The 22,464-nt window shown below is 33.4% G+C and overlaps 3 protein-coding genes and 1 long non-coding RNA gene across 4 annotated transcripts; 3 read left to right on the top strand and 1 right to left on the bottom strand.

Moving 5' to 3' along the window:
- Positions 1-18: 18 nt before the first annotated feature.
- Positions 19-2,079, top strand: LOC145822123 (uncharacterized). The gene is made up of 6 exons (XM_082918726.1): positions 19-181; positions 259-971; positions 1,065-1,193; positions 1,299-1,517; positions 1,615-1,736; positions 1,825-2,079. The coding sequence occupies exons 2-6, from the start codon at positions 330-332 to the stop codon at positions 2,012-2,014; spliced, it is 1,302 nt and encodes a 433-aa protein (XP_082774852.1). The 5' UTR covers positions 19-181; positions 259-329; the 3' UTR covers positions 2,015-2,079.
- Positions 2,080-2,672: 593 nt separating this feature from the next.
- LOC145801239 (uncharacterized) lies at positions 2,673-4,942 on the bottom strand. Its single transcript, XM_082891979.1, has 2 exons — positions 3,818-4,942; positions 2,673-3,718 (listed from the first exon to the last, which is right to left on the bottom strand). Exons 1-2 carry the CDS (start codon positions 4,911-4,913, stop codon positions 2,673-2,675), a joined length of 2,142 nt encoding a protein of 713 aa, XP_082748105.1. The 5' UTR covers positions 4,914-4,942.
- Positions 4,943-9,019: 4,077 nt separating this feature from the next.
- LOC114279603 (uncharacterized) lies at positions 9,020-10,357 on the top strand. The gene is made up of 2 exons (XM_082918721.1): positions 9,020-9,642; positions 9,856-10,357. The coding sequence occupies exons 1-2, from the start codon at positions 9,020-9,022 to the stop codon at positions 10,355-10,357; spliced, it is 1,125 nt and encodes a 374-aa protein (XP_082774847.1).
- Positions 10,358-11,259: 902 nt separating this feature from the next.
- On the top strand, positions 11,260-18,057 carry LOC145801236 (uncharacterized). The gene is made up of 3 exons (XR_014342412.1): positions 11,260-11,517; positions 12,163-12,344; positions 17,800-18,057. It is a non-coding gene; the product is annotated as an uncharacterized LOC145801236 (long non-coding RNA).
- Positions 18,058-22,464: the final 4,407 nt, after the last annotated feature.

Here is a 22,464-nt window from a genome sequence, read left to right as displayed (position 1 = left end):
GAAACTGAAACTGAAGAAGAAGAAGAAGAAGAAGAAGAAGAAGAACACCTTGATCAAGAAGAAGACCAACAACAAGAACAAGAAGAACAACAAACAAACCAACACGAAGAAGTCAATGAACAAGAACTGACAAACCAACAAGAAGAACTGCAAGAGAAATCTGACATACTTCATGCACAAGGTAAACTATTGTCTAATACTAAAGCATACTGCAAAATTTCATTAAACTAACCAAAACACAATCCAACATTTTTATAGGTCATGACCAACCACAAACACCAACCAAAGAGGACGACAAGGACAAGCTCATATCAGCCCTGAGAGCACAAATGCAAGAAATGGAACAAAAATTCATGGCTGAATTGCATAAAAAAGAAGATCAATTGAAGGAAATGTCCACCAAAAAAACTGGCAGTCCCCAACAAAGATCCATGGTCAAGAGAATCAAACAAAAATCAAGAAAACAAGCACATGACCCAGATTTTGAATACCAACCAATGACCAAACCCAAAGAAGATGCAACAAACAAGACACAAACTGCTGCTGATGTACCCAAACCAACACAGGGTACCAATGAAGAAAAACAGAAGAAGAATGACAACAAAAAAGAGGGTGCTCATGAAGCAAAACAACAGCACAAAGAAAAGATGCAAGAACATATTGGCCAAGAGAAACCAGTTGCTGCTGAAACAAACCCAAAAGAGCATGCCAATCAAAAGAAGACAAATCTTCAAGTATTGGAAAGTGATGATGATTTCCAGGAAGAATCAATCCCAAACAAGCAACTCACCATTTCATGCCGCAAAACAAACAAGGTTTGGCATAGCCTATCCAAAAAAGACCAAGACCAAATTCAACTCATCAACAACACACAATCAATTGCTTGTGTCTGGTCTGGCAGCGAAGATGAAAACTGCGTATACTTTTCACATATATGCAGATTGACCAACAGGGAACCCTTATATGGGAATGTAGGTCTCCAACTGCACAATTTTACAGTTTCTGTACATATTCAATAACCTATTCCACAAACCTAACACATTCTCATATATAACATGTTTCAGGTCATTGATGCCTTCTCAGAAAAGCAATTGGCACTCCAACCAACCATTGAAGAATTTGAGAAAAACGATCTAGTCTTTGCAAGCAATCCATACGCAGGAAGATCTTACGTTTTCTCAACACTCATCAATGTAAGCAAAACTTAACATACCTTACAACTGCAAAATTTTCTACTTTATCAACATGTATTACTACATAGTTTTATGACATATTTCAAACATATATATGACTTACAGACTCCACTACAAAACCAAGATCAAGCACTGAGAGAAAAACTGATGGACAGCCATTTTCCAGAAGCAATGAAAAACAGATATATCCATTTCCCAATCAACCACGACAACCATTGGACAATTGTGGTCTTTGACAATGCTGATGGAATATGGAGACACTATGACTCTTTGAGACCAGCAAAAGATTGCCATAACAAGCACTTTGAAATTGCAAAGCAAATTGTAAGTTAAAATAAAATTTCATACTTAGTTCCATCCCTTTACAAACATCTCAACTCATCACTATAACTAACAAAAACACCCACTAACTATTTTGTAGCAACAACATCAACTGAGATGGAATAAAGCATTACTCAGCAAACAGGGAAACATGTTTTCATCTCAAGAGTGCGAGACAGAAATTGCATCAATTGAGGAATGCCCACAACAAACCCCACACTCGTAAGATACAAAATCCATAAACTAATCTTCCAATATGCTAATTTTTGCAGTTTCACCTAACTAATTAACTTCATCTCAAACATTGCAGGAATGATTGTGCAATTGCCGTCTGCAATGTTATCAACCAATATCTCAACTGGCAACCTGTGCAGAAAAAACTTCGTCCAACTGAGTGGGTCAAATTTCGAGCACAAATCATCAATCAATTCCTCAATGATGAGAACCGATCTTGGAAACTCGAGCACTACCAAATGTTGACAAAACATACCAAACCATAGAAACAATGAACAAACTTCTTAACAATACAAATATTCAAGGGAACATATCTTTGAACCTTTTTTTTATTTTTTTTTATTTTTATTTTTTAACATGTGACAAGTACTTTATATACTTTTGGGAGATCTTTTTCTGGTTATCATGGTTATGGTGAAAATGATTGATGTTGTTGTTGCTCTTCTTATTATTATTATTATTATTGTGGTTCTTCTTTTGATTGTTTGTCTACCTGTTTGTGGTTGCATATATTTTCATACAGTAAAGGTTGATTCTAATAATTCTTCAAACTGCAAAATTTTTCAGTTTCATCAACTTGTTTCTAATAATTTTTAAAACTGCAAAATTATGCGGTTTCATCAGGTTGTTTCTAATAATTCTTAAAACTGCAAAATTATACAGTTTTATCGCTATCAAATATGAACTGCGTTTCCATATTATACTGTTTCAATAAGAAATTTTCAACAACCTTCTCTGCATTCCATAAAAATAAAAAACAAAACCAGACTATTAGAAAACAACTTCAATAAGAAAAAAACACATCAACAAACAAAAAACAATTCAACCAACTTTATTCATTACTTCCATAATACCAAGTATCACATTTTATATTATCATAATTCCTCAAATTCAATTACAAATCCAAAAGAATAGATTGCGGCCTCAAATAGCAGCCTTGCACGTCTTCTTATTGTGATTCCCATATTTCAAGCACCTCCCACACTTGATTTGCTTCACATTCTCACCCCTTGAAGGTATCCTCTTCTTCTTGTTCCGCCCGGGCTGCTTCTTCGTTATAGGAGGTTTGATAACCGAACTACTGGCACCATCAAAGTCAAATCTCTCACTTGAAGGCACTGGATAAACAGATTCCTTGTATGACTCTCTAAAACAATCTACATGAAAAAAAGGATCAATGAAACCATACACATCTCTACCACTACTACGCAAAGCATGCACAGCATGACAACAAGGAAAACCATTCAATTGCCATTCATGGCAAGAACAAGTTTGTCTACCAATATCAACATAAAAAGAAATAGAAGAATGAACCTCAATCACAGTATCACTAGCAACAATCACATCCCAAGACTTAGCTAGCTCCAAAGAGTCCACTAACTTCTTTTCCATAACTGGACACAATTTCGTAGTCCATCTTCTAGATTCAGCTCTTCTATCCGACAATTGAGTCATGATTTGAACCCTAATCATATCAACCATACAAGTAATAGGCAACTCACGGGCCCCACCAATCCAATTATTATAAGACTCGGCAGCATTAGATGACATCTCACCATATCGTTTCCCTCTAAAAAATGCATTGGCCCACTTATCATTTTGCAAACCATCCAACATACTATCAACTCTACCATTCCCAACAATACGCCTCAATTTCTCCATATAATGTTGGAAAGAAGCAACCGTTGGCGCATAAGCACATTTAACTAATATTTTCATCAAACACAGCTTATAGTTAGTACGAAGTCCCACCAATTTGTCAATCAAATTTCTCTTCAAATGATTCAAGCAATAAGCATGATGTGCATTGGGGAAAACCACTGAAAGAGCGTCTAGCAATCCATGTTGACGGTCCGACACAAAAGTCAATCTCCGGCCTGAACCAACAGCCTTCAACAACTGACTTAAGAACCACATCCAATTATCTTGATTTTCAGCGTCAACAATCGCAAAAGCCAAAGGAAACAAACCTGCAAACAAACCCACATGAAACTGCAAAAATTAGCAGACTCACAATACAATAACACACTGACAAACTAAACCAATACTAACTGCAAATAAATACATACCTTGATTACCATCCTTTGATGTTGCTGCAAGCAAATGCCCCTTGTAACGCCCCTTCAAAAATGTACCATCAACAAACAACAACGGACGACAAAATTGAAAGCCATACAAACATCCATGAAATGCCACAAACAACCTCCGAAAACACCCACTACTTTCATCCACATCTAATTCAAACACACTTCCCGGATTCGTTCTCATAGCCGTCTCAAGGTACCATCGAAGCTGGTCAAAAGAAGTTGCAAAATCACCAAACAACCCACCTCTTGCCTTATCAACTCCTAACCATGCAACCCGATAAGAAACATCTATACCATATTGCTTCTTCAACTTTTTTTTAACTTCAATAGGACGAGTCAACGGATTATCACTAATATCATTTTGCACAATATCAGACACAAGTCTAGAACCAACCATTTTGCTACAAGATCTACGAGCAACAACCCCACAAGTATGCACATTATCCAACTTCATTATAAAAAAAACACCAGAATCCATCAACACCCTTCCATGCACAAACCATTTACAACCCGTAGACGACTTCATCATACATTCAGCGGTTACTCTTGTTGCATCATTCTTCAAATAATTCACTGCAAAACCACACTGAACCGCATACTTAGCCAATGCAATGCGGAACCCCGACACTCCACCTTCAAATTCTTGACCAACACTATGTATAATCCCCTTCCAACTAGCAGACAACAAAACTCTCTCTGGTTCTGGATAAAAACTACGCAACAAACCACCAACATCATCACAATCATTCACAAAAGAACTCTCACAAGTTACAGAATCAATCCTACAAGAATTACCATCATCAACCTCCACAACTCTCTTATCCCCCACAATAACATCAACAACATGACAACCACTACCACCTACCATTGACAGCATATTCCCCAAATCATCATCACATTCAACAATACAATTAGAATATCCAGGAACAGAGAAAAACAAACAAAAGTTACCAACACTCAACTCCTTGAACTTCGCACATATTTTCTCAACAACTTCATCATAACTACATCCGTCACTAATCTTAATAGCAGCACAACAATTACTGTATTTGCACATTAACATGAAACACCGCTCCATACTACAAAATCATAAACCAACAAACAATTGTTCACAGATTCCAAACTGCAAAATTATGCAGTTACAACATATCAATAACAACAGTACACAATTTACAATTCCAAAACTGCAAAATTATACACTTACGACATATCAATATCAAAACACCAGAATTCACAATTCCAAAATACAACTTCAAAACACATTACACTATACGACAAACAAAATCAACAAAATCAAAATCAAACAAACAAAATTCGCCAAACACAAACCACATATCACGCAAATTTGCTTATATATATATACATACATATATGTCGACAAAATACAAACCACATACACACACAGACATATATATATATATATACATATATATGTATATCTATGTATCGACAGATACATACATACACATACATATATCTATCACCAGAGAGAGAGAGAGAGAGAGAGAGAGAGACAACGTACGAAGATATCGCCTGTACACAGAGATTCAAATCGCACAACCAGATCCACCTCACAGCACAATGAGATCGACCACACAGCACAATGAGATCGCCACAACGAAGAGAAATCAAGATCGCGGAGACGAAGATTTGATTTCCTTTTTTTCAACGAAGCAAAAATTTGATTTCTCACGTACATATAGATCTCAAAACAAAGGGTAACACAGTCATTTAAAAATACGAAAATAAAAAACGGGACCTCTGGGTATAAAACTAAAAAAACTGTGGACCTATTAAACTATTAAAAATAAATTGGGATTAGAAGGGAAATAGATCCCCTACATAGGACTACATGGTAATTTTCCCAATATACTTTGAATGAACTTACTGTAGTATGTTCCACGTTGTATTCAGGATTAATGACACTTAAATATTCTTAAATTTTTATTAAACAGAAATGCTAGAAATTTTAAAAATTTTATCAAAAATTCTATCCAATGTTTTACATGAGTGTGAAACTCACACGGGACCTACATTGTGTGGGTTTCACACCCATATAAAATATTTGATAAAATTTTTAAAATATCTAGCATTACTCTTCATTCAAATCTCATGTTCATCTTTTTTTTTGAGTTGTGATATTAAAATTTTTATAATTTAAGTAAAGCTTTAATAATATTAATATCACTCTTTTGTTTATCTACTGTAACATGGGTGATAGGAATTTAAAATGAAAATAGTAAAATGGAATTTTTGATAAAATATACAATAATAATTTATACCACTAAAAAAAATATCACTAATAACACTAACGCATTGAAAATGCCAAAAAAAAAAAAAAAAAAACAAGGTATAGGCAGTGGGCCGCCCACTGCCACATCATGCCTATTGTCCCATTATTAGTGGTGCTATTAGAGCATCACTTTTAGTCCTCTTAACTATTTTTCTAAAATATAAGATCAAAAGTGAAATTTTAATAGAAATGTAAATATGCTAACGAGTGATAAACATGTCATAGCTCACAATGTGACTGATTTGATCTATTTGTAACTTATAAGTAAGGTGTTAGTAGGGTGGGAAGAGATTGAGAGAAGGAAGGCAAAGGAGACCAAGGAAAGCCAGGATTGTGTAAAAATGATAAATATTTGTGTTTTTATTTCTTTCACCAATTTAAATTTTAAGATTCTGTAAATGGGCTTAACTCTCTAGCCACCTCGATAAAATTTTAAGCCATGTTTAGTTTGATTTTTATATATTTTTTTAAAAAATTAAATTCGAATTGGTGAAAGAAATAAAAAAAAACAAAATATTTATTATTTTTATATAATTTTATCTTTTGTGAGATCAGAAATAATTTTTAAAAATTTTAAAATATCTTTTTGATATTTATTTTTATCAAATTAGTTTCTATTTTTTTTTTATAAAAATAAATCTAAAAAATAAACCAAACATGGTCTTAAATTTTTTTTGCTTTCGAACATAAAATTTTTAAGACTAAATTATACTTCCGACTTCTGTAATTTAATCAATTTTCACTTTGTCCATTGTGGTTTAGTTCATGTGTATATTTATCATTTAGAAATAGCCATATAGTCCTTTTGTAATTTGTAAACTGAAATGTAATCACATTCTATCAAAATTTGCAACAAGTGTAAAACTCATGTCAAGACATAAAAGGAGGCCATATACTCATTTTTCTAAATTTCATAGGGCTCTTTTGGAAAAAGCTAAAAACTCCAGTTTTTTTACTTTTTACTTATTTTGGGTCACATAATCTTTCATATTTTTTACACATAAAAAGACAAAATAACTAAAAAAGTCAAAAAATTAATTTTTTACTAACTTTTCAAAACACTTCATAACAATAAGTATAAAGGGTTAAAGTAAATTTTATTTCCAAAAAAGATAACAATATTCGCGGTTCGCAGAATAAAGATTAGTTATATATAAGGGTATTTTAGTTTTCATTTTAGCCATTAAGAGAATGGGTAATGATACATCCCACTAAAAGTGGTGCTCTAAAGCACCATTAATGAGTTGGCAAGCACTTTAACCAAAAAAAAAAAAAAACAATAATGCTTGAGACCACTAAAAATGGTGCTCTAAAAGCACCACTAGTGATGTGGCAGTGGACGGGACCCACTGCTTGTGTCTTGTGTTTTTTTTTTTTTTTTGGTTAAAGTGCTTGCCAACTCATTAGTGGTGCTTTAGAGCACCACTTTTAGTGGGATGCATCATTACCCAAAAAAAAAAACACAAGACACAAGCTGTGGGTCCCGTCCACTGCCACATCACTAGTGGTACTTTTAGAGCACCACTTTTAGTGGTCTCAAGCATTATTGTTAACAGAATTGGCTTAACTTAGACTGTTGCCTGAAAAAAAAAAAAAAGAAGTTAAAATTCTTATTATTAAATGTTTCAAATGTCGTTTAGGAATAAATTATTTTAGTAATTTTTTAATTTTTTACAAAAAAAAAATATGCAAAAAAATAAAAAAGAATGATGTGATAATTTATAATGATATTTTAACTTTTTAATTAAAATATATAGTTAAATAATATCTTGTTTTAATATTTAGGCTTTATTTGTCATAATCTAAAAAAGTTAAAAAATTAAAAAGTCACTATCCTATAAGTCACATCATCTTATTTAAATCACATCACCTCTCTATTACATTACTTCAAACTCAACTTATATTTTATAAAAAAATTAAAAAATATATTTATTTAAATCATTTTACACTATCCGTCAGACTGAGAGCTAAAAAAAAAATAAACTTGAATTGCCTAGTAATGGCTATTAATGATCTGACAGTACAATTATTGTCACACAAATTACAGAAAGGTTTTTATTTTCAAATAACAAGAAATTCTGTGCAAATGGATTAAATCACAATAAAAAAGATAAAGTAAAATTTGTCCTAATTATTTTTGCCGCCTTCTTATTTTATTTCTCTTCTAATGAGTGGAACCGACACGTTTATATGATTGTTTTCAAGGGCAATTTTAAAGCACCAAGGAATTTACTGTTAAAATTTTGAGAGATTCCAAGAAAATCATCATATATATTAATTCAAAAAGATATTTTTTTATATCTATTTAATTTTTTTAAGAGTCAAGTTGGGTATTATTAAAATCAAAAACGAAAGATAAAGTGTGAAAATCATGTTGAATAGGACAGAATATTTATATTCTACTCCTCCCTTATTTATATTTTCGAAGCATTAGGTGACAGTTCAAACATTTAGTTAGAGCATCTCCAACGATTTACTTCTTTTTTCATCAAATTTGAGTAAAAAAATGATCCATTTCACCAAATCTGATATCACCCACTCCAACGGTGCATCAAATGTGCATCAAATGTCGTGGGGCGACCGGTTGGTCAACCGGTGGGTCGACCTGTATGCGTAAAATGCTATTATTTTTTTTACCCTTTTGAACGGTTTGAACCCAGCTTTCTGAACCGGGAAAGGGGGCGATCGGTTGGTCGACCGGTCAGCCTATATATATATATATTTTTTTTTTCTTTCTTTGTTTGTTTCCCTCCATTTCTGTTCCCAATTGTTTTTCCTATTTCTTTTTCCCTCCATTACATATATGTCTGCTATATGGATTATGCTCTCATATAAACCTATTATCCATATACCAGACAAATACGATCATACCTTAAACAAAACAAAGCACCATGAATACCTTGAAATCCATGATATTTAATTCATTTTCATCCTCATCTTCTTCTTCTTCTTCCTCTTCCGCTGATGATGAGTCTGATGATGAATATATCGTCACACATGTAGGAGCTTATGAGCAGAATAATACTAGTATGTTTCAGATTCTTAAGTCAAGTGATAGATCAAAGAAGATAGGTGGTTCTGTTGTAGGTCATAGATATATACACAGAGATAGAAGGCAGAGTCATAACAGATTGTTCGCAGATTATTTTGCTGCAAATTCAGTGTATTCACCTACAATATTTCGGAGACGTTTTCGAATGCGTCGTCCTTTGTATCTACGCATTTTGAATGCAATTCAAACACACAATTCATATTTTGTTCAAAAACAAGATGCAGCTTATGTACTTGGATTATCTCCCCTACAAAAAATGACTGCAGCGATGAGAATATTATCATATGGTGTCGCAGCAGATGCAGTTGATGATTACATTCGTATTGGGGAAAGCACTGCAATTCAAAGTTTGCAACAATTTTGTAATTCAGTGATTGAAATATTTGGAAAAGAATATCTGAGATCCCCGACGCCAACTAACATTGCTAGATTACTTGCTATTGGGGAGGTTCGGGGGTTTCCTGGCATGTTGGGAAGTTTAGATTGCATGCATTAGGAGTGAAAAAATTGTCCAAAGGCATGGCAAGGTCAGTACGTAGGCCATCAAAAAAAGCCAACCATTATTCTTGAAGCAGTAGCATCTTATGACTTATGGATTTGGCATGCATTTTTTGGAATGCCTGGCTCACACAATGACTTGAATGTGTTGGATTGATCGCCTTTATTTTCTAATCTTGCGCAAGGTAAAGCTCCCCCTGTCCATTACAAAATTAATGGACATAATTACGATATGGGTTATTACCTTGCTGACGGTATATACCCTCAATGGGCAACATTGGTTCAAACAATTTCTTCTCCCCAAGGAGCAAAGAGACAACATTTTGCAATGATGCAAGAGTCTGCCAGGAAAGATGTAGAGTGGGCATTCGGAGTCCTTCAATCTCGATTCGCAATTATACGTGGTGCTGTACGTTATTGGGATTCGAAAATGCTTGACAACATAATGAAGAGTTGCATCATATTATATAATATGATTGTCGAAGATGAGAGGGAGGAGCACCTTGATTTCAATTATGATATTGCATCAACCAACACACCAGTGCAACTTTCCTCTACTCCTACCAATGACTTCCAATCATTTCTGTCTCGTCATTTAGGTATTAGAGATAAGGATGCGTATCATGCCCTCCGTAATGATTTAGTAGAACATATGTGGTATCTTCTTGGTGAACACTAAATTAACCACATCAATACATGTAATTTTGGTTTATAGTTTGGAATTGAAGGTTCTCTTGTTTGTAATATTTATTATGATGCAGTATATGAACTAAGTAATTCAGAAGTTATGTGATGATGTCCTGTTATCATATTCAATCTTTAATATTCAAAATTGTGCAGTGTATGAACTAAGTATATGAACTAAATAAAATAAAAATGATTTTCCTAAATTCTGTGTTGATGTGCCACAAATGATAATACCATGTCCATTTATGCACATTTCATAATCATGTCTTAAATGGTACTTTAATAATAATATACTAAATTACTGATGGAAATGTGCATAATCATAATGTGTTCAATTATTGATGTTGACTTGCATAATCATAATGTCTTCTTTTACTAATGTTGATCTGCATAATCATAGTTTATTAATAATGTCTCATTTATGTATTCTTCACTCAAGGTCAATTCTTAAATTACTGCATTGTTGATACAAATTTATTGATCTTCAATTACTGAGCAACAAGTAATTTAATAATACCACAAATTTATTCAAATTTATTGATGTGGCATTGATTTACTGATATTGATCTTCCCATTCATTTATTACCTCACTTAAAATGCATTCAACATACATAGTTAAAAAATACATAATAATCCATTCATTTAGTCAGTAGATAAATTCATTCCACCTGCAAATCATAATGTCTTCAATTATTTATGCACACATTGCATACGTAATTTCCTCAACACCTACCATTCAATTTACAGACACCACCTATCAATGACACCTACCATTCAATTTACAGACACCACCTACCATTCATTGAATGCATGCCATCTACCATGCCTCATTTTTCATACGGCATATAGTTGTTGAGTAGTAATATCCTCACCACCTACCTCAAGAATGGAGCCTCTATATCAGCTCAAAAAACATGGCCAACCTTCACTGAATACCATTGCTTGTCTGTCCACAGATTGCCTCTAACAACACAGTCAGTGTATTCCTCCATCCATTATCTTCAAATTCGGCTGAACCAAAATCTAATCCCAAACTCTGAATAAGTGTGATTCCACAGACTGAGCAAGGGAAACATCTGAATCAGGAAAGGCAGGACCAGAACAAGAAGGCAGGGCAACATCCAAAGAGGTGTAAAAGGCACGGGTCAACCGGTTGGTCAACTAGCCCTGTTTATTTTTTTTTTTTCTCTTTCTTTCTTTCAGTGTGTATGCTGTATATTTGAAGTGTGTATGCTGTATTTGTTTAATTCTATGTTTAATTTGTTCAACTTTAACTTTTTCAAGAGCATGAAATTCATTTTTGAATCAAACTTCATGTTTAATATTTTAAAACATAAAACTATTCAACTAGATGCACTTCATGTTTAATATTTTAACTAAAGGTGTAAAAGGGAAACATGGATAAAATTCTAGTGAGGAAAATGTCTGTCAACTAGATGCACTTTTACACTGCTCTAAGTTACATTTTAAATCAATTTTGGTGTATGTGGGATTGATATTGTCCCAAATTTCAGTCTCCCTTCTGCTATTTTTATTTCATTTCCTTAACTCCTAGTGATTTCTGTCAACCAGGACTGATTTCTGAATTTGAGTCTCACTTCTACACTGCTCTAAGTTACATCCATTTTATTCAGCTTTTTCCCATGATGTTATATTCCTGATTATATGCGTATTGGCATAGGATGTTTTCAGGATTACTGATATTTTTAGATTAGTATGCATACTGAAATATGGTAATATTTTTCCATTTTAATATGCATTGTAATATTAAAAGTATATTCATTTGAAATTCAACAGATTTTGACATCATGCCTAGAACTAAAAGAGCGAGACCACAAGTTGGTGAAAGTTCCAACCCTTCACGACGCGAAGAACAACAGCCTCAAATGCAGTCATATCCTACTGATGATTTTCTCACTGAAAGTCATGCACTAGCCTTTCCAAACTTTTCTGCCCGACCGATTGTAACAGGGAGAAGGGTAAATCTTCCATCTCAATATGATGCACTATTAATTAGTAAACTTGAAGCAATGTGATGGAAAAACTTAATTAATTTTCCCCAAAAGGTATATCCACGGTTGGTAGCTCTATTTTATGTTCACCAAAGAGCTACTCAGGAATAAGATGGAAATTTTACTCTTTTGTCGTATGTGAAAGGAAAAGGTATACAGTTTGATATTCCTACTTTGGTAAGCATTGTTGGAGTTGAGTTAGGTGTTGAAAATATTCATTTTCAGACTGAGGGTGAGTTAGCTAATATCGTTGGTAATGCTACTGATGTCTTGACTACTATTTGTCGGAATAGATTTACTGGGACTAGTTTACAAGCAAGACATTTAAAACCTCATCTTCGGATTCTCCACCAGTGGATTATAGAAAATGTCACTCCAAAAAAAGCACACCATGATGCAGTCCCATATTTTAATGCCTATTTGTTATACTGTTTTGAAGTTGGTCAGAAGGTAGATTTGTGTTACATAATTATGAAAGAAATGGTACTGGCAAATCAAGGTCAATTCACAGGTCGGTCATTACTGTTTGGGGCACTCTTAACAAAAATTTTCAAACATTTTAAGGTTTACCTTGCAGATGAAATGGATATCAAAATCCGTTCACCTATTAATCAGTATACAGTGACCCGTGCTGGTGCAGTCCAATTTAATGGGAAGTGATAATGCTTCAGAAGATTCAGAAAATGAAGTCCCAAAAGATGATGCTCCACAAGATCCTCATGCCAATTTGATGCCAATTTGGCCTGCGGGCCGGGCCTAGTCGGACTTTTTTTTTTTTAAATATTAGAAATAAAAAATTTTAAAAAATTATACTAAAGTATTTTAATTACGATTAATGAGATATTTTGTTTGGTTATGTAATGTTTTATAGTGATATTTAAATTTAATTATATATAACTTATATTTTTTTAATTGTGAACTTATAACTAAAAAAGTATATAATTATGTAATTTTTTTTCTTTCGAAATGAATTATTTTATATATATTAAATTGAAACTTTCAATATTACAATATTAAATTATTTATATAACATTTATTGAATGAATAATTTTTATTTCAAAATGAAATAAAATATTACAAAAATTGATATTATTAAGTAAAGGAAAATGATTTTCCCCCCGAATTTTTCTTTCCCGTATCCCCCGACTGCCTAAAACGACGTTGTTTTGGGCAGTTCTTTTTTTTTTTTCTTTTTTTTTCTCCTTATGTCTAAAACAGAGGGAGAGAAAGAGAAAGACGGAGAGAAGAAGAGGAAGAGGGAGAGAAAGAGAAAGAGAAGGAGAGAAAGAGAAGAGAGGGGAAGAGGGAATGGAGAGAGAGAGAGGGTCGATCGCCATCACTGATCGCCGCCGCCTCTGCCTCCGCCTCCAATTTTTTTTTCAGATCAATCGGAGCCGTCGCCGATCGATCGATCAATTGATCGCAACCCCTTTTTTTCTGAAAATGTGTTGATGATGATGATGGTGATGTTAATGAAGATGTTGATGGTGAATGGTTGTTGATGATGATGATGATGAAGATGTTGTTGTTGATGATGAAAATGTGTTGAATGGTTGTTGATGATGATGATGATGAAGAAGATGTTGTTGTTGATGATGAAAATGTGTTGAATGGTTGTTGATGATGATGTTGATGAAGATCTGAAAATGATGATCATGATGTTGTTATTGATGATTTTTTTTTCTCTCTCTTTCTCTCTGCTACTCTCCTCTTCCTCCTCCTTTGTTCTTTTTCTTTCTTCTTCTTCTTTTTTCATTTTTCTTCTTCTGCGTTTTTGAAAAAAAAAAAAAATCAAAACGACGAAACAACGTCGTTTTGAATTTGGGGGAATCGAGGAAAGGAGGATTCGAGCTACGTAGCATGATTGATTAAATAAATTAAGTGTAGATTACTGATGATGGTATAGCAATTGCATCAATATAGGTCAAGTACATCCCAACTAGGTTGGCACCTACTAGCCTACCAATCATTTGCAGTATACTTCACCTCAATAAACCTCAATAATCTAATACAAAATAATAAAAACAAAAACAATAACCAAGAAAAAAATAAAATGAAATGAAATAGTAAAAAATAAATTGTTGATCAATCATCGGAGGAGACAGACATTTCAGTTGCGTTGCCCGATGATATGTCATCCAAATCATATTGAATTCGCTCCTTTCACTAAAATTTTGTCTTCTTGTAAGCGCGTGCATATGATCCCTGGATATCATTAATGCCTCAACTATTTCGGCTGAAAGCCTGCTCCTGTAGTCACTCAGCACCCGTCTACCTACACTAAAAGTTGTTTCTGAAGCAACTGTAAAAATAGGAACGGTTAATATATCACGGGCCATCTGTGAAAGCACAGGCCACATAGATTCATTTTGTTTCCACCATTCCAAAATGTCAAAATTATCGGAATCATCCACTGACGGGCTTTCCAAATACCGTTGCAGTTCAGAACTACTTACACTTGTATGTTGAGATATTCTTCTACTTTTTATTGCTGTGAAAATACTTAATCTCCCGCCTCAAGATTGTTGGACTGCTAGTGTAGTGTGTGTAGGTGTATTTACAGATGCAGATACAGCTGCAGTTGCCCTGTATTCTTGAAATAATCTGTTGCATATTTGCATAATAGGGGCAAACTATATTTGATCATCGAAAATATGCTCTAAAAATTCTTGTAAACCAACTTCTTTACACCTAGGATCAATTATTATAGCTAAACCTAATAGATGAGGCAAAGGATGAAAATATTATCAAATTTTTCTTTCATTGAAGTAATAATGGTTACATTAAAGTTCATTACCCATATATTTTATGAAAATTTTAATTATTTCTGCTAGCATATGTAAAACAAATGGTGAAGTAGGAATATATATATAAGAAAATAATTTTGTTGAAGTATTGAAAAATTTTAAAAAATCTTTATACAAGGCTACTTGACGCCAATTAAGTTCAGTAGGTGTCAGTACTCCTCTTATTGATGTTGTTGCAAAAAATAAATCTATTGCTCTTCTTTGTTTACAAGCTATTTTTAACATATTATATGTTGAATTCCACCTACTATCTACATCTAAAATTAATTTTTTAAATGACATATTTTCTCGTTGACAAATTTTTCTATATTCTGAAATTCGATTACCAGAAGACATAATAGTAACAACTGTATTTTTTATTACAAGTACAGAAGTTTCGTATACATGCATATCTTCTTTAACAATCAAATTTAAAATATGGGCACAACAACGAACATGAAATAAATCACCATCAACAAGTAATTGTAAAGTTGATTTTAAATGGGCTACAGTTTGAATATAATATGATGCATTATCTACACTAATCGTAAATATTTTATTTTGTAAAGCCCACTTATATAATACATTTCTTGTTTCTACATGTGACAACCCTCACCTCTGATTAGTGCTACCCTCTGATTAGTGCTAATCTCTGATTAAGCATGACAAGTAATTGATCAGACCGAAATTCTGAACTGAGTGCATGAGTATGCTACCTTAATTGCATTTTCTATCTGTTTGCCATTGATTGATCTGTTCACATTTTAACTTTGAACTGCGGATTGAAGGTCTTATCGGCGACCGAATCTGATATTGATTTGTGTTATATGCTAATTAGGATTTTATGGTAGGTTTAATTAAAATTTGATTTGGGACGATTAAATTAGATAAAATAAAGTTAAATTACATTAGTTGCAATATTTACACAATTACCACTTAGTGGCTTGATTCAAGACCATTCTTTTTCTACTTCACTCATGTTTGATATGCCATCCATTTCATCTTTGAGACCAAACATGTGAGAGAGAGAGAATTGCAAGGAAAGAATTGATTCAACAAAGTTTGGCTTGGAACTTAAGAGAAATTGAAGAGAGATTGTGTAATTGAAGCTTCAATACTTGGAATTCAAGACCTAAGGTAGAGAATTCATCCTTTGGTTTATGTAGTTAAATTGTTTCTTGCATGGTTCATGGTAAATTAGTGATCTAAGTCAAGAATTGATTTAAAATGTTGTATTGAGAGTTAATCCTTGCATGCATGTGCATATTCTTGAATTTTGGAGTTGTTTCATGAGAATTTCCACATGCAAGTTCATATTTTTGTTATGGTCCATGAATTCATCGTGATTTTGAGCTCAACATTGCATTTGATCTTGTTTTGAAACACTAGAGTTCATGATAACTCATGCATGTTTGATCTTGCAATGTTCTTCGTGCTTACACTTAATTTTTGTGTTCAATTGACTTACCTATGGGTTTTGATTTTACAAATTGATCTTTGAAACATGTTGTATTATAGGTTTTCAAGAGTTTTCCAGAAAATTAGCCCAAGGGGATCGAATTTGAAGCTTTAAAAGTTGAATTTCATGCTTGAGGTTCAATCTGGAAATTCCAGATTTTGGACCCACGCTCGAGCGTAGGACTTCACGCTCGAGTGTGCACTCTGAGTACATGCACTTCCGCTCGAGCGTGGAAAGTCATGCTCGAGCGTGAAATGCATATGCCCAGAAGTTCTTGTGTTTTGTAGTTCGCTCGAGCGAAAGACTTCACGCTCGAGCGAAAGACTTCACGCTCGAGCGAGGACCTGAGTCTTACGCTCGAGCGGGGATCGAGCGTCCGTCGAGCGTGAATTGCATGCATCCAGTACTTTTCATGAAGTTTTGCAGTCCGCTCGAGCGTAGGAAGTCACACTCGAGCGGAGCTCCTTTGTCTGCATGTCCGCTCGAGCGTAGAAAGCCACGCTCGAGCATGGATCCCTGTTTCAGCAAATTTTGAAAAATGTTTTAAAGTGCATCCTTGCATCCTCTTTCCGTCCTGGGCATTCCTAGGCCATGTTTAAGGCATCTTAATAAGGATATTGATGTAGAACCACACCGAGTCAAGATAGGGACTAAGTTGTTGATTCCCGAGTGTGTAACTTAGTGTGTGTTCATTCTGTAACTGTGTAGGGTTGGCACCCAAGGACGCCCACTAGCTGCTTATAGCCCAGTGCTCTGTGAGTAACAATGTTGTAAAGATATGTTCAATTATGATTATTTTCTGACTGATCAACTGTTCTGCTTACTGAAACGTTATTGTTTAATGAATGAATGTTTGTCCTATTTGTAAACTGTATTCGTGGCATCCATAGCAATTTACTGTTACTGTACTGTTACTGCTACTGACACAGAGATCTCTGTCGGTTCCCATGTTTGAAACCACTACTGTTACTGTTATGATGGCCATCGACTGACTGTTCGGTCTGTTAAGACCTACTGTACTGTTTCGCTATGGGATGCACCATATATGACTGCTATGGTTTCTAAGTGACTGATATGACTGTTTAATTACTAAAAGGACATTCATTCTTAGCCTCTTTACATAACTGTTATTCACTGGACTTTAGCTCACTGTTTATATATATATATATATATATAGGTGTCCAGGCACCAAACCGGAGCTAGGAACGTCGAGTTAGCTCTTGTTCTGTCAAGCCAACCTTTGTGCCTCGCCTTGAGGTTCCAAGTCCGTTCAAGCTACAGCTGTTTTGGGGTGTTCAGATTCACCCTTCTGTCTCTGTTTTGTAATAGATGTTATAGACTCCTATTGTATAGTTATGGCATAGGGATTAAATCTCTAACTTGTATGTATGTATATCTGGTATGTAAATGTGTTTTGGTTACGAATGTGACTTGTTCATAAGAGTCTTTTTGCATTCAGACTGTCACAGCTCATTAGACGTCTTTTATTTACTGTTTTGGCTTCTGCCAGCCCCTTTACTCTGTATTACTGGCATTACTGTTAAGCAGGCCTTCGGTAATCACGGATTACTAGCCGGTTACGGTGCTAAACCCATAGGGGTGAGTTTGGGTCGTGACACTACACCAAGCGAATGACCAGTGTATGGAAGTTCAATTAATTTAAATGAAATAATTCTCTTATTTAATTTCCAATCATTATCAATAAAATATGCAGTGATACATTGATATTCAAAACCATTATTTGACCACAGATCAGATGTTAAACAAACCCTTTCATTCAAATTTTTAAAGATATCAAATAATTCACTTTTAATATCCTCAAATTTCTTTCAAATCCTGTTTCTAGTAGTATTTCTTGAAAAACTTTGATATTGCGGTACAAAACTTTCGTGAATCATTTCGGTAAAATCAGGACATTCGCTAGTACTAAAAGGATGTGAAGCCCCTAATTGCATTTGACTTCGAATATCAGGTTGTTTACTTTGTAAATGTTTGTCAGAATGCCTTTTTAAATGACTAGTACTCCCTGCAGATGCAGCACTAAGTAAACATGCACAATATTTACATTTTTCTTTAAATGTAATTGTGCCATCAGGATTATTTATAGATATTTTTTCAAAACGTTCCCAAACACTACTACTTATGCTCCTAGATGATGATGCAACTGTTGGAAAAGGGATATTAGAAGGAGAATCAACAGATTCATGTGGTGTAGTATATGTATCAACATCGACATAAACATTAGGCATATTAGGATCCATAGTAATGCAAGTAAAACAATATATAAGAATTAACAATTAATTTAAATAATGTGTAAATTCAATCAGTAAAAAATAATAATTAATATATGTGCATAAATAATTAATATAAGTAGTTAATAAATTTAATTAAACTAATTAATGTTACCGACTGGCGAATGCAATATAGGAATTTTCTTCTTCTGCTAAAAGTTTCTTGTTGCACAATTGCAATAGCCACTTAGGGATGGCACTTCAAAATTAATTGCGAGTTGAGAAAGTTGAAGAGAGAGAGAGAATGATTTGTTGTGAAATATATTTATACTAGTTTAAATTCTAACCGTTTTATATATATCCGTTTGAGTTGTAAAGGAGATGCAAATTTGCAATGCAACGGCTCAAAATTGAGGCTAGGTTAGGAAATGGTTGCCTCCTTTTCGAGCAACCATCTGTACGGTGCTCTTTGGCCAGTGGGAGCCATCACGGGCCCCGTTTTGCTAATCGGAACCGTTCAATGTGTACAACTCGTCCAGTATTATACGTTCGTAAAAAATCATGTTGATCAGATATCTATAACTATCTAATCGGATTAGTTTTTTTTGTCAACCATTAACTATAACACCATGCATTTTTATACCAAATTGATTTGATCATGTAGTTAGTGATATCCAATTAACGTAATTTTTTACAGGCATATAGTAATGGAAGAGTTCTACATATTGAACGGTTCGGATTATCAAAATGAGACTCGTGGTGAGCCCCCACAAGCCCAGTATTACCTTCCAACTTAGTGTATATATATATATATATTTTTCTTTCACGTGGGCTTAGGTGTACTTTCCCATCAGGTTAGGTGCACTTTCCCATGAAACAATCAATGAAGTAAGAAATTAAAATAAATAAATAAATAATGCCAGCCACACACACAGACTGTGCTGCTGTGCACTGCCACTGCCAGTGATACATCATATCATCCTTTTCCATTAAATAATTCGTAATTTGATTTTAATTTAATAAATTATTATTAATTTTTGTTTTATTTTTTAAATTATTAATGTTATTTATTTAATTATATTAATTTTTATTTAATTTTTTTTATGCTTTTATTTTTATAAGATAAATCTTTTTATTTATTTAATTATTTTATTTTTATAAGATCAATCTTTTTTCTTTTTTTTATAAGATTAATCTTTTATTTTATTTTTTTAATTATTTAACTATTGTAAGTTGTTTTTTATTTTTATTTTTTGAAATTTGATCATTGGTAGAGAGAGGGATTGATGGTTGGGCCGTGCTGGGCCGCCCGCAAGGCCCGAAATTTTTTGGGCCGGGCCGGGCCGGGCCCCAAAATGGAAGGCCCAGGCCCAAGGTACTGGGCTGGGCTCGGGCCCGGGCTTAACTGGACCGAAACGGGCCAGGCCTGCCGCGGGTTTCGGGCCGCCCATGGACCTCGGATCATTTTTACACCCCTAACTATGGAATAGACGATGACAATATATCTAATAAAAAAAAATTAAACATATAGACCCCCGCGTATCCCTTATATTATTATATATTCCAATCAAAAAACTGTCAGCCATAAAAAACAAAATCTTAGAAAATTAAAGGCACGGTAGGTATGGCCAGAGGGCGGGTTTATCATTCTCACTCCTGCCTCGTTTCAAGCCCCACGGGTAGAATTTTTCAATCACATTCTTACCCCGTAGATATCTGATTCTCGCAGATATTTGATCATATTTCAAATAATTAAAAAAAAAATTAAATCTTTAACACATTAATAATTTCTCTTCTTTTTATATATATAAACAGTGATATTTTTAGAATTATTATTTATTTATATTTAAACATAATTACAGATTTTTAGTATTTCTTTCTTATAGCTAATTATATTATATATACATATATATTATTAATTATATTGGGTCAAGGTTGGATTGGCGGAGGCGATATCTGCCCCCACCCCACTCTCATTGCGAGTGATCAAAATATAATCTATCCCCACCCCCACATAAGTATCAGGTAAGGTAAAATCTGCTCCGTTCGAGCAAGTACAGACATGTCTCGCAGATCGGACTAAAATGGCCATTCCTATTCACGCATTATGTATGTGCCATTAAAACCATAGTAGTTATTGTATGAATAAGAAAGGATTTGATAACATGATTTAGTACTTAAAATTGAATTGATTAAGTGATCATTAATTAAGCTTATTTAATAACTACAATTGATATCATTTAAAAATTTAAGTATCTCTTAAAATGTAAAATAAAACTTACAAAAAAATTAAGTCATATTAAATTTACTTAATTCTGACTCCATTTATAAAAATTAAATATAAGTATTGATATATATTATTATAAACTTATTACCACCGCTACTATCGTCGCCGCCGCTACTACTACTACCATTACTACTAACACTACCATCATGCTATCACCGCCACCAAACCACCACTAAACCACCACCACCACCATGTCATCGTCACCACCACAACTACTACCATTATTTTCATTACTGTTACCATTATTGCTATAAATATTACTATCATTTTATTACCACTACAATCGCTATCACTACTTCTATCAACACTACTGCAATGCTGCCGCACCATTACCACCATCACCATCATATCATCATCACTGCCACCATAACAATATAAAATTTCAAATATGCAATTTAAAAATAATAAATTTTAAATTTAATTTTATATATATCAATTATTTTTAATTCAGCACTTTAATTTTTATCAAATAATTTTTTAACTTAAAAAACTTAACTTTCAATTTTTAATACTTAATTTTTAATTTTTAATTTTATCAAATACCACCTAAGTTAAAAGCTAAAAAACTATCTATATACCAATATATATATGCATCACACAAAAGAAAAAATATGTATATATTTAAAAAAGCGACAATGCTACGTAACTCAAATTTTGTGACTCAAAAGTGGCTCAAATGGCCAAAACGACGTCGTTTTGAGTACAGAACAACATAAAAATGGTTAAAACGACGTCGTTTTGACCATTTGAGCCACTTTTGAGCCACAAAATTTGACCTATGAAACATTTTCCTTAAAAAAGTTCTGTACTCTGCAATAGTGGCACTCGGTGATTATCCGTGCACTATATCCATATCTATATGCATATCAATATTAATAAAACCGCGATGCATCTCTTTTCGTTGGTCCCCCGAAAATGACCATTTATCATTATTTTATTTTATTTATTTTTTTTTTTGCCCTCATTTACCTTTTCCCTGTTTTTTTTTTTAACCCTTATGTTATGTGTTACCATCATGTACTGTTTTGGTGATAGAAAATTCTATGGAATACATCCTTCTAAGAGTATGTACTATATATAATTTTTTATATATATTTTTGTGATATATATTACGTATTTTTTGTGATAAATATTATTATTTTTTTTTGTAAAAGTTATGACAATTTATGTATGGTTCATAAACAAAGTTACAAATCTTTATACCAATATTATGCATTTTGTGGTATTGTTACACATTTTATGATTAGAAACATTTAGATTAAAAAAATATGTAACATCAAAAATAAAAAAATAAAAAATATGCACCACTTTCACAAAATGAGTT

Source organism: Camellia sinensis, chromosome 1, assembly GCF_055761805.1.
Source record: "Camellia sinensis isolate YWXY chromosome 1, ASM5576180v1, whole genome shotgun sequence".
In the NCBI taxonomy this organism is placed as follows: Eukaryota; Viridiplantae; Streptophyta; class Magnoliopsida; order Ericales; family Theaceae; genus Camellia; species Camellia sinensis.
This window is presented reverse-complemented; position numbering and strand designations above follow the sequence as displayed.

Excerpts from the sequence above, each read along its gene's own strand:
- LOC145822123 (XM_082918726.1), top strand. The coding sequence starts at position 330 with ATGCAAGAAATGGAACAAAAATTCATGGCTGAATTGCATAAAAAAGAA. Across the intron at positions 1,194-1,298 it reads TTTTCTCAACACTCATCAAT|ACTCCACTACAAAACCAAGA; the intron begins GTAAGCAAAACT and ends TATGACTTACAG. Across the intron at positions 1,518-1,614 it reads TTGAAATTGCAAAGCAAATT|CAACAACATCAACTGAGATG; the intron begins GTAAGTTAAAAT and ends ACTATTTTGTAG.
- LOC145801239 (XM_082891979.1), bottom strand. The coding sequence starts at position 4,913 with ATGGAGCGGTGTTTCATGTTAATGTGCAAATACAGTAATTGTTGTGCT. Across the intron at positions 3,719-3,817 it reads ATCAAAGGATGGTAATCAAG|GTTTGTTTCCTTTGGCTTTT; the intron begins GTATGTATTTAT and ends GTTTGTTTGCAG.
- LOC114279603 (XM_082918721.1), top strand. The coding sequence starts at position 9,020 with ATGAATACCTTGAAATCCATGATATTTAATTCATTTTCATCCTCATCT. Across the intron at positions 9,643-9,855 it reads GGGGAGGTTCGGGGGTTTCC|TGCGCAAGGTAAAGCTCCCC; the intron begins TGGCATGTTGGG and ends ATTTTCTAATCT.